The sequence below is a fragment of the Phaenicophaeus curvirostris genome, chromosome 2, assembly GCF_032191515.1.
Source record: "Phaenicophaeus curvirostris isolate KB17595 chromosome 2, BPBGC_Pcur_1.0, whole genome shotgun sequence".
Lineage (NCBI taxonomy): Eukaryota > Metazoa > Chordata > Aves > Cuculiformes > Cuculidae > Phaenicophaeus > Phaenicophaeus curvirostris.
Genome location: NC_091393.1, coordinates 90,939,914 through 90,952,384, shown reverse-complemented (window position 1 = coordinate 90,952,384; position 12,471 = coordinate 90,939,914). Strand labels below are relative to the sequence as shown.

General features: G+C 43.7%; 1 protein-coding gene across 2 annotated transcripts in view; it reads right to left on the bottom strand.

Moving 5' to 3' along the window:
• Positions 1-9,038, bottom strand: part of KCNH1 (potassium voltage-gated channel subfamily H member 1) — a 192,464-nt gene extending 183,426 nt beyond the window's left edge. The window contains exon 1 of one of the 2 annotated variants that reach the window (XM_069852852.1): positions 8,947-9,038. Coding sequence is in view for 1 of the 2 variants with exons in the window: in XM_069852851.1 (XP_069708952.1) it covers positions 3,157-3,229 (73 nt within the window). In the remaining variant the exon portion in view is untranslated. Of the gene's footprint in view, positions 1-3,156; positions 3,235-8,946 lie in introns of those variants that run through there. The other variant, XM_069852851.1, reaches the window with a different exon arrangement.
• Positions 9,039-12,471: the final 3,433 nt, after the last annotated feature.

Genomic DNA, 12,471 nt, shown 5'->3' with positions numbered 1-12,471 from the left:
AAAAGCATCTATGACTTCCACTGTAAATCCAAAGCCCTGTAAACGCAGGGCTTGCTTTTTCTATCCTGACAGATGCACAATTATCACGTACCTCGGTGAGAATTTTGATCAAGGAAGGACTGCAGGATTTACCAAGCATTTACATAAATTGGAAAGTATTTTTGCCTCCAGTTACTGATAGAGCATTGGAAGATCACCAAGAATCAGTATTCTCTATAACGTACTGCACCATCAGAATTGGGTGCCTTGGCCATGACCCAAGTTTGCAACTGTTATTATTATAGCGCTTGTATACTGCGGGTGTATCACATTACCCGAGAAATACATTAATATCACATTAGCAGTAACCATCAGGGGCTAGTAATCCTTTACATACTGCTCTGTTTTTACAGCATGGGCTCATTTTCTGTCCCCACTGGGTGTTCTGGTCTTTAAATATTTCAACGCTTCAAACAAATTTTTGTCAACGAAGCACTACATGCAACATTTATTTTTCTAATTTTACATGGCTAGTATAGAAGGACAGCTTTCAAACACCAAATATAAGACAAGCAGGATTACAGTGCCCCTTATTTCAAAGAGGAAAGAACCTTCACTTTTCACTCTTCATCCAAAGGTGATCTTGTGAGAAGAAATCTCAGGTGACCAGATGAAGTCCACAGGTGTCAGCGGATGGATGACACTTAATATATTTTTTCCTCTGTGTGCTATCATCAGGCCATCCTATCCCAGGATGGGCTGAGAAATTCCCAATTCCTTCTTTACTCCAACGCGTAGGGAGGAAATACTGCACAGCTTCTAAGCCTAGTATAGCTCTTTTGGCTGGCATTTAGTGCATGAGAAGTTGTCTCAGCTTATCTGCAGCCTTAGAAGAAGCTCTCATCCCTATTAACTCTAACAGAGACAATTCAGACCAATGAAGTTGGAGGTGAGTCTTGCTGCAGATGGTGCAGTATTAACACAAAATACTAACCCTAACAGGAAAACCCTGAACTTTCATGCCTACATACCCTGCTATCACCTTCAGCCATCTCAGGTGCATCAGTTTACCAGTCACACATCTAATACGAAAGGCTGTCCAAAGAATTCCTAGTTAAACTACTGGTAAGCAAATGGTATAATTAGTGCTGTCCTTAGAGTAAGAGAGGCTGCATGAGCTCTTCCAAAAGAGGTTGCATGTCAATTACTTTGTTATTACCATGCCTTTTATACTGAGTTAACACTTCCTGCCCCAAAATGTAACAGACAGCAAAATCTGTTTTCCTCTGTTTACCTGCGACTGTCGATACACGTCCTATACAAGTATCTTGAAGTGAAGCACTTACTCAGTGTCTGTTTCTGTTCCATGACCAAAATCCTCTCCATTCAACGGGAACCCACCCCAAACTAAGAACATTCCTATGTCTGTATCAATTCAGTATCTGTTGGCACTACTTAACTTGCTTGCATGTGCCAGCAAAAACAGTTTGACAACAAGCCCAAGGCTTATTTGGCAAATCCCAAATGGCCTAGATAGTTTCATTGTGGGTCACATTACTACTCAACTGAATGAGACCAAGAAAGGGGAGCCAAACCTCAAGCTTTATGGGCCCATTTGAGCTCTCATCCTGTGGGTATCCCAAATCATCTCAAAGGCCAAGTACGAGCCAAGTCCAGGATGAGACAGGCAGCAAGGAACCAGCGTGTTTCCATACTGCCCGCACACTGGCCAGCACAGCTCTGCCAGACGAGAAGAAAAAGGAGACTGTCCTCATCTCTTGAATGAGATGGTAGTTAGAAAAGGCTGGTAGCCCCATGTTAAAACTGATCCATACAGTATTCGTATGTGACAGCGTCACATTTACAGCAAAGCTGGACTGGGTCCAGCAAAAACTAGAAAGCACATTACAGAAGAAACGGGCTGAGTCGCTTCCCCGAGCTCCTCCTAATACGCCTGAGCTGTACATCGCTTCCTACCAAGCTTATTCTAAAACCTTGTATTGATTACAGCCCTCAGGACTTGCTGAGCATTTGGAAACGGAGCACTGTCATTTTACCTGTGCTGGCTAGCACCACGCTCTGTTATGACACCTTCTTAATAATGGAGGAAGAGAGGCAGGAACAGAGCACAGCTTCTGCTGCACGACTCCCCTCGAGTCCAAACCTCAACTGATTTATTGCACTGAGGTTTTGGCACTGGAAGTCAGAAGAGAAAATTGGGTTTTCATGAAGAAAATAATCAACAAACTCAGGGCAGGTTTGAGAAAAGCTTGAGACAACCGGCGTTGGAAGATTAGAGAAGCAGCCCAAATGCGATGAAATGTAACATTTCATTTTTTTAAAAAAAGAGGGCACTATAAGAACGCTGAGGATTTTTTTTTTCAGGAATGCAGCTCCCAATCCCTTTCTTTCTATGAGAAAGTTGCAGAGAGAAACAACCTATAAAAAGAACCTCGCAATTTTATGTGAAAATATGGCCTTATCAAAGACTGTTAGTCCAATAATAGTGACTAATTGAAGAAAAGAAAATTGAAAACCATACTCTGAATAATTTGAGTTCTCAGCCGCTTATCAAGAGGGTCAATTGTCTTTCTCTTATCAGAACAGGCTGTATTTTTAATTAAGTCGTCTTGCCTTCACAAGGAGCTCGATCATGTGTGTTCTCCATCACGCTGGAAGTTCTTAATCCCTTAAGTAACCCGACTCAAGTCAATGGGAGCATCAGAAATGGCAGAGCTTGTGCTCCCAGCCCTGAAAAGATGCACATGCCCAGGTTTAAACAAATACACGACCGCTCGCAGGGTCTCAGGCTAACCGAGGGAGCGCGTTTCGCTAAGTCCCTAAGTGCCAAAAACCCCCAAAAATCTGGATAACGCTCACGCCTGCAGTTGTGAGATTCGAGGCATTTCCCACTCCACAGTTTTCCCAGAGAAAGACCCGCAACAAGAAGGAAAAGAAGCACCACGGACGCCTCCCCTCGGCCCCCAAAACGGCGAAGCGGCCTCGCCGGGGGGCAAATCTAGAAGTCGCAGCCCCAGCGAGCCCAGCCCGCAGCCCCCCGCGGGTCCCAGCCCCGCACCGGGCTCGGATCCAGCCCCGCAGCTCCGGCCCCTGGATGTCCCGAGGGAGCGGCGGGGAGCGCTTCCCCCCCCGCCCCAACCCCGTTGCCTCCCTTACCGTTCGACCTCCGCACGATGTTCTCGAGGAACGTGTTCTGGGGCGCCACCAGCCCTCGCCTCCCCCCGGCCATGGTGGCTCTGCCCGGGGGAGCGCGGCGCGGAGGCTCCGCTCTAGGTCTGCGCCCGCCCCGCGCGCTCCATGCCCCCGCCGGGACCGGTAACGGCGGTGCGGCTGCCGCCCGCCCGCCCGCCCGCTCGCCGCCTCCCGCGCACCGCGGACCCGACGACGACGACGACGAGGAGGACGACGGCGCCGCCGTCCCGCAGCGCCCCCTGCCGGCCGCCGCCGCGCCGCTCGACGCCCCCCGCCGCAACGCCGGGGCGGCAGCGCCACCGCCTGGGCGATGGCTGAGGGGGCGCCCCGCGCGCGCTCCGAACTCCGCGCGGGGCCGCCCCTCTAGAGCGTGTCCAGAGAAGAGGGTTGAGGCTGGCGAAGGGGCTGGAGAACAAGTCTTACGAGGAGCGGCTGAGGGAGCTGGGGTGGTTCAGCCTGGAGAAGAGGAGGCTGAGGGGAGACCTCATTGCTCTCTACAACTACCTGAAAGGAGGTTGTAGAGAGGAGGGAGCTGGGCTCTTCTCCCAAGTGACAGGGGACAGGACGAGAGGGAATGACCTCAAGCTCCACCAGGGGAGGTTTAGGCTGGACATTAGGAAAAAATTCTTCACAGAAAGGGTCATTGGGAACTGGAACAGGCTGCCCAGGGAGATGGTTGAGTCCCCTTCCCTGGAGGTGTTTAAGGGACGGGTGGACGAGGTGCTAAGGGGCATGGTTTAGTATTTGATAGGAATGGTTGGACTCGGTGATCCGGTGGGTCTCTTCCAACCTGGTTATTCTATGATTCTATAGAGTCCAACCATTCCTATCAAACACTAAACCATGCCCCTCAGCACCTCGTCCACCCGTCCCTTAAACACCTCCAGGGAAGGTGACCCAACCACCTCCCTGGGCAGCCTGTTCCAGTGCCCAATGACCTTTTCCATGAAAAATTTTTTCCTGATGTCCAGCCTGAACCTCCCTTGGCGGAGCTTGAGGCCATTCCCTCTTCTCCTGTCCCCTGTCACTTGAGAGAAGAGGCCAGCATCCTCCTCTCCACAACCTCCTTTCAGGTAGTTGTAGAGAGAGGTCTCCCCTCTGCCTCTCCAGTGCATTGGACTTGATGATCTCAAAGGTCTTTTTCACCCTAATGGTTCTATGATGTTGCCACCTAACATCAGAGGCTTTGCTCCTGGCCCCCATTTGAGAGCCTCAACACCGCCCCGTGACAATTGCTGCTTGGTATTGTGTGGTCAAACTGACCAACAGCTCAGTGGAAGCAGCGAGATGAACTATTTAAACATACCCTTTGGCAGGCGTTAAACTATTTATAATATTTAATATACAACAGTTTTTCATTCATGGATTATACAACTTTGTTCTTTCCCCCTTACTGATCTCACAGTAAATGGAAAATGCTCGGATCTCTCCCATCTAAAGGCAGTTTCTCGCTGGCAGGGGCATTTACTTGCTGTTAAGTGCAGCACCTTTGAGCTCCGTATCTCAGGGCTTATTCAAGACATGAGTGAATTTCCACATGATCACTTGTCTGGGGAAAAGCTATTTCTCACAAAGTGAGCAAACAAAGCATGGCAAAGACGATGGTCCGTGTCACTCAGGGTTTTTAAGTGCTAGCACTGCTCCCGCAGAATTTTGGCACTGCCTAGCTAGCTCTCTCCTGGGCAACGGTTGGGCCACCGCCAGGAACAGCAGCCAGCTCCAGCGCAGCTAGGCACACGGTCCGGTTCAGCTACGCAGCATGGCCCACGGTCGTGACCATACGCTGACTGTACCCACGCACAGCAGCAAGAGCCTGATCTTCCTGCCACTGACCTGCTGCCTCCCACAGCGCTGTTGACTGACCAGACACACACTATGTATTGTGGAGAGATAAAGGGTGGAGGCAGATAAACAACTTGGGGGCTACACGAATGATGGTGAGGGGCTCTTTATCAGGGAGTGCAGGGATAGGATGAGGGAGAATGGTTTTAAGCTGAAAGAGGTCACAATTGGATTGGATATTAGGAAGAAATTTTTTACTGTGAACGTGGTGAGGCACTGGAACGGGTTGGACAGAGAAGTCGTGGAGGCCCCATCCCTGGAGGTGTTCAAGGCTGAGTTGGATAGGGCTTTGAGCAGCCTAATCTGGTGGAAGGTGTCCCTGCCCATAACAGGAGGGTGGAACTGGGTGATCTTTAAGGTCAATTCCAACTGAAACCGTTCTATGACCTTCATTGCAGCAGAAGCTACAGGCTAAGTCCCAGAGCAGACTAGTGCCAGCAGCCCCTCACACAGCCAGAGCCCTGGGTGACTCCTAGAACCCTGGAATGGGACAGCCCTACTGTCGGGCACATGAAGGAGCTTTTAAACCGGTCGTGAACAATATACTGGCCATCCCTGAATTTGCTGCCAAACGTTAAGAGGGAAAAATCTAAGTGCCTGGACTTGCACAAAGACTACCAATTCTCTCCAAAATGTCAGATTTTGAAAAAATCCCATGGAAGCATTTATTTGCATCTTTACGCATCTAAATCTATCCTGAACAACTGTATGTAATGAAGACCCCAGGTTATTTAGTTCCTGCTAGCTTCAGCAGCACAGGCCAAACCCAAAGAGATCTTAAACTCTCGGTACTTACCCCAGAAAAATTGTAACTACAGCCTTTAACAATGAATTTACACAACTGCTAACAAACAAGGCTCTGAAAAACTGGAAGACTCTCATTATTTCTTAAAGCCACTATGCCAGAGGGCTGGGTAAGTGCCTGCTATCTTAGCTTCTGCCAGGCTCTGCAGGAATATCTATGACTTGGAGACATCTGGCAGCTGGCATACATTACAGAAACTTTGAGGCCTTTACAGAAAAAAAAAGATTTTAAACTGAATCAGCAAGTACACAGAAGTGAGCGAAAAGGGACACAAAGTAAGAAAGCAAAACTGTGATTTTTCTGGAACTCTCATAAAGCACAGGCTGGCTGCAGTGTATGTTATATTGCGTGGTCCAGTCCCTGACTATCTGGCTCCAATTACCTAATTTTTGAGAGCATCATACTTAATTCCACAAGTTCCATATCAAAGGTACCATTTTAGCTAGGTTGGGGGTTACATCTTCTTTGTAACATAGCAAATGAATAAACTCTTACAGCAAACTGAGTTTCTGCTTTAGAGTTTCTCCATACTGCAAAATACAATTCCTGATTGTGAAGGAAGTTTTTCCACCATGAGTGCAGAGGGACACTGTGTTAGCGTTCCACTGTGGTTTTTTTTAATTCTATACTCATTTTCTTGCCATTATTGGTAAATTTTGCAAATAATACAAAGTTGGAAGCAAAGCCCCACTTGAAGCACTGCACATACACTGTCCAACTTCATTATTACATGATTACTTCTCTCCAACTATCATTTTTTTGGAAAACTGAAAACTGGGATTGCTTAATTTGCTTGAGCCTATGGACAAAGCTTAATACCTGACACTTCACCTTAAGGCTAATATAAAAAGTCATTGTTTGCTACAGAGCACATTCAGCTGTATTTATTATGCTGCTTGTTCACCCTAATGATTTTTTCTCTGGAAAAGGCCCTAGGTCAGGACTTGTAGTACCCCAGTAAGTGACTGTCCCTTGGCTGCAGAGCCTTAAGCTACTGTTCCACAGTCACTTTGAGCAGCTGCTGCTGCAAAAAGGACAGATTTGCCTTCATCTAAGCTGTCCGTATTTTGTCACCCCACTTGAATTGAAAACCAGCCTGAAAAGAAACCCAGCACTGGTGGTGAATGAAGAAAGGCAGCTGAGGCGCCTCCCTTTTTGGCAGCAGTCTGTATTTATGCCAACCCATTGACTAACATGACCATAACTTCCAGTGTTGATACACACAAAAATGTTCAAAACTCTATCATCAATAAAAACATTAGTTCCAGGCAGTAATTTGCAGGAATGTCACCAACCCCTTGTGGCATCTACGAAATAAAAAGACTGGAAGAGGACAGAGCTCTCTTCTTTCATCTCATCACAAGGTTCACTCCTGAGAGGTACTGTTGTAACTTCCATTTAAAACTTCCCATTAGTCAGCCATACGGTGTTCCAACACCTAACAAATCTCATTCAGAATGTGTTCCTAAAACATTGCTATGTCACCTGGTCTTCAAAGCTAGTAGAAACACTTTCTTCTGCAGACACACAGGTCACCAATGCTTCTGCAAGTTTTCAAATGCATGGAAGGTTTCTATAATGCTCCTCTGTCTGCTCTTGCTGCCTTCACATCTGAACAAACTCAGTTCTTCCAAAGTTGCACAACACTTTTGCTGGTAAGATTCTGTTAGTTCTGTGGGATTTATAATTTCACTTTCACAGCATCACATTAGTGAAAAAACATAGTAGTCAGAGAAGTCTCACAATTTCAAAATTTAATTAATTTATATTGAAAAGCACTGTTTTTCTTCAAGGCCTTTTTGATTCCTACCCTGTTTTGCATACTACCTTCTTTGTTGAAGAAGTAAACTGAGAATAAACAGAATCATAACACCACAAAGTTATAACAAACTACCGCTAACCTTGAAAATAAAATGAACATGAAATCTTTAAACTGAGTTCTGTTTGTATACTACTATATGTTTTTTTGCTACTGCCAAAGTACAATACATCAATTGATAGGATAATAAATTACAGAAGCTAACACAGAATTTACTCTGCCATACAGACACTAAACAAAAAAAGGAAATTCTGAATTCAAACCAAGATGGTAAAACAGTGATAATTTTATTAGGGTTTTTTTAGAGCAAAATCAATAAAGCAGTTGTTATTCTACAAATTTTTACCCCCAAAAGTTTGCAGGCTTCCATCTAAATATACACTTGAATACTTAGTTGCTTGTGACTAATATTACGTGTTATCTTGTGGAAAAAGCAATGAGAAATGCAAGGTCTTAAAACTAAGGTAAGCCCATAGTACATACATGTCTAACAAAAGGAAAGGACTTGGGAAAACATTTGTGCATCTTACTGAAACTGTACTGTTTATTTCTACGACTCATTTTAACCAAAATGCTCCAGACATTGGCAAAGATCAGTCTGAGGTTCCTAAAGGTCCAATTATTTCTGTGATCTAAAACTAAATGAAACTTTTCACTCAAGGAAATATCCATCCGCATAGCAGATTGCAGACCTGTTTCCAACCAGCCATAACAGATTTGTCAAAAAATAAATATGGACACTTTTCCAGTTTGGGAATTACTGAATTTTCTCCAGACTTTTTATGGGTAACAAATACGGAAAAATAACTAAAAAATCCTATGTTCTGAGTGGAAGAAAAAAAATCTCAAAATAAATCTGATGAGAGTACACAGCCAGGCTTTTATTTATACATCTAATATCTGGGCTGTGGGCTAAGAGGGAAGAACTGTTCCTTCTCGGAACAGCTCAAAAGGGTACAGAAAAATTTTCTGCATTTGAACAGTGTGTCCATCTATTTCAACAGGAGGTTGCATGCTGTCCTCCCTGATTTAGGAAAGGGAAAAAAAAAAAAAAAAAATCAACACAAAAAACATCCCCACACACCCTGATTAGGACACCAGCTACTATCCTCATTCTCCTCACTGCAGGTGTCTCTACCCTGCCCTTTTGGCTCAACCCTGTCCCACCCTGCCCATAGTTTCTCCCAGTCTTGGAGCAGAGGCAAGTGACCCACTCAAGTGTTACTACTCAGAGGAGGAAAAGAATTCCTGTTTTGAAGTTATATGTTTCATAAAGTTGATCTCTTACCTCACAACTTTACTGACCATACCTGCTGCTTGTACAATTTCAATTGTAGAAGGTTCGTCAACAACAGAGAAACCAATCCCACTCTCCAAAAAGCCTCCTATGACAGGGAAGGTCAAAAAAAAAAAAAAAGCAAAACAAACTTTTCTCACTTCATTTTGAAGTTTTACTGAGCTTAACATTTCATGAAATATTTCCCACTGACTGATCTTCCTGTCAGTAGGCTGCATTACTTACAGTACTTGCTTGCAATTTTTGTTGCAGTCTTTGATAGTGGGAGGGATACACAAAAGTAGCCAAACAGGTCAGGAGCACAAATGTGGGGGGAAAAAAAAAGAGAGAGAGAGAAAAACAATGCAAACATTTTGTAACTAGCTTAGTATTGCCATTCTTTTAGATTTAAAATTTAAATATAGTGATTATAAATTTTCTCATTCTAATTAACCTTATTGTTATCTTCTGCAGTTGCACTGAGAAAAAATTCCTAATTTTTGGCACTTTATCATATCTTAAGAGCATTTTTTCCAGGGCCTTTATAAGCACTGGACTTATATTTCAACCTAGTGACTAATATCACATGACCCTAAAGTCAGATGGGCTATTGATTTTTGTAAACACCTGGATACCTGCTGAGGGGTTTTTATGCTTTTTTCGAATGTTAGTTATTTTTTTTAACAATATATTCACTTCAGGCACTGCCAGGTACAATGTTTGTAAAGAGTACACATTTTACAGATGTTCAGTCATGAATATAGATGCTCTATGAAATTCACAGTGTTTAAACAAATATAACAAGATTCCTTCTTGTGCTTACATTGACTGCTTTGAAGGAAAAACTGCTACCAGTTAATTGATATGAAAGCTTCCTTGTAAAGTCAGCTGGTACAGTGAAATATCAGGACATTCTTTAAAAAAGATGCACTGTAATATCCAAACCTACCTCCAGCAAGCTAATCAAAACACAGGGTATGGCAAAAAGGAAGATGAATTTTGGGAAGGACAGGCTGGGGGACACACACACACATTTATATGTGAAACATCAGCAGACGCATCATCTATCAAAGACGCCCTTGGCAATTCTGCAGTATCTGCAGGGACTGGATTTCTAGCAGTGGGCTCAAAGTGCACCTCTGAAACCTGGATCAACTGTTTTTTCAGTACACTAGATGTCTAACATAGATGGATCTCCTCACAGGCTCCCAGACCATAAAATATTTCTAGTTTTAATTAGGCAGACCCTTAAACAGAGGATAAAAGACACCTTCAGTAAAAGGGACTGAATTCAGATGAAAGATAATGAACAGTATATGAGCAAGTACAAACCTCACCTCCAGAATAAGAGTATCTAACAGATTGGTTGAGAGTGAATTTGAAGTCAGTATTTTTCTAAAAACTATGGTGGAAACCAGCATTTTCCCCCTAAAGTTATACAAGGATTAGTTTTTGGTTTTCCTCTTGGTTTAACAAACACACCAGCAGAAATATTGTGAACTGCTGAATCTTCCCAAGGAGAATTCTCCTAGTGTAGACTGACCCTTTATGTATTCATCCATACCCTCCAACACAAGATTGTGGTTTTCAATTTTATATTTATGCAGTTTTATCTGCCATAGACCAGAGAAGAGAGAATCATCATTCCTGAAAGCATTACATAATACAACTTCAAGAGCCAGACACAGCCGTATTGATTTGTTTGTTTGTTTTTAACAGAATAGACTTAAGAGAATCATTTGATTCCCAGAAAAAAAATAGTGAAAGGGTACAACAATTTCCATGTTGGAAAATAAATCTTATGCTTTTCAGAAAAAATAAATTAAAAATTAATTGACAATTATATTTTTATTGCTTGCAACCCATTCTTGCAGATATTCTCAAAATGGAACATCTTGCTGATCTTTCCTAAACTGCATACCTGGACTGTGGATCATTACATGAAACAAACAAGAGTTACAATAGGAAAAGATATGGTACCTGAATAGTAATAATGTTTTGGTATTGACTCAGTCCAGCCAAACTTAGTTGCAAAATTCAGCACAGCTCCACAGCACAGGGGTTTCTAAGAAATAGCTTATAATTTTCTATAGAAATCATAAGAAGGAAAACAAAGACAAAAACTCTTGTAGCACCACAGAAACCTTCCTTTTGTCATACACAGTCAGCGTTGTTAGATTGTTACTACAACACACTCTACACTTTCTTTTCGCATGCAAAAATAGATTATCTTCCTCAAATGAGATTCTTGAAAGAATGAAAGTTAGTAGTGTCACAAACCTCAAGATCACACCTACAATGACACTGTATCTTCAATGTATTGGCAGTACAGTAATTTTACCTGCTTCGTTCACATCAACACATTACTAATGTTTGCCTTATTCTCCCTTGATTTTCCTAATGTGGGTTTCACACACTGACTGGATCCTCATTAAACACTAAGCTCTTTGGGGCAAGATTCTCCCATTATCAGGATTAGGCATACAATATACTGACATACCAGAGCACAATTTTTTATTCTATGAGTTAAAGGCCATTCCTCTCGAGGAAGTCAGTGTGTGGCATTATTAACTGTAAAGAGAAAATCTTGCACAGTATGTTCCTTTTGTAATGTTACTTCACAGAAGAAAAAGGAAGAGAAAAAATAGCAGGGAGCATAAACATCATTAATTCACGGCCAATGGTCACCTCTTCAAGTACAACAGCAATGGACAACCTAACAAGAAAGAATAAAGCATAAGTTTATCACATATTTCATAGAATCATAGTATAGTTAGGGTTAGAAGGGACCTCAAAGATCATCTAGTTCCAACTCCCCTGACACAGGTAGGGACATCCCACTAGATCAGGTTGCCCAAGGCCACATCCAACCTGGCCTTAAAAACCTCCAGGGATGGGGCATCCACAACTTCCCTTGGCAACCTGTTCCAGTGTCTCACCACTCTCGTGGTGAAGAAGTTCTTCCTAATGTCTAGTCTAAATCTGCCCTTCTCTAGCTTATATCCATTTCCCCTCATCCTATCACTACAAGCTTTTATGAATAGTCCCTCTCCAGCTTTCTTGTAGGCTCCTTTCAGGTACTGGACGGTCACTGTAAGATCTCCTCAGAGCCTTCTCTTCTCCAGGCTGAACAAGCCCAACTCTCTCAGCCTGTCCTCATTGGGAAGGTGCTCCAGCCCTCTGATCATCTTTGTAGCCCTCCTCTCAACTTGTTCCAACACTTCCATATCCTTCTTGCACTGAGGATTCCAGAACTGGACACAATACTCCAGATGAGGTCTCACAAGAGAGGAACAGAGGGGCAGAATCGCTTCCCTCGACCTGGTGGCCACGCTTCTTTTGATGCAGCCCACGATGTGGTTGGCCTTCTGGGCTGCGAGTACACACTGCTTCTCATTGAACAGCACCCCCAAGTCCTTCTCTGTAGGGCATCTCTCAGTCACATCACCCCCCATCATGTACTGAAAATGGGGATTGCCCCAACCCAGGTGTAGGACCTTGCACTTAGCCTTGTTGAACCTCATGGGGTTCTCACAG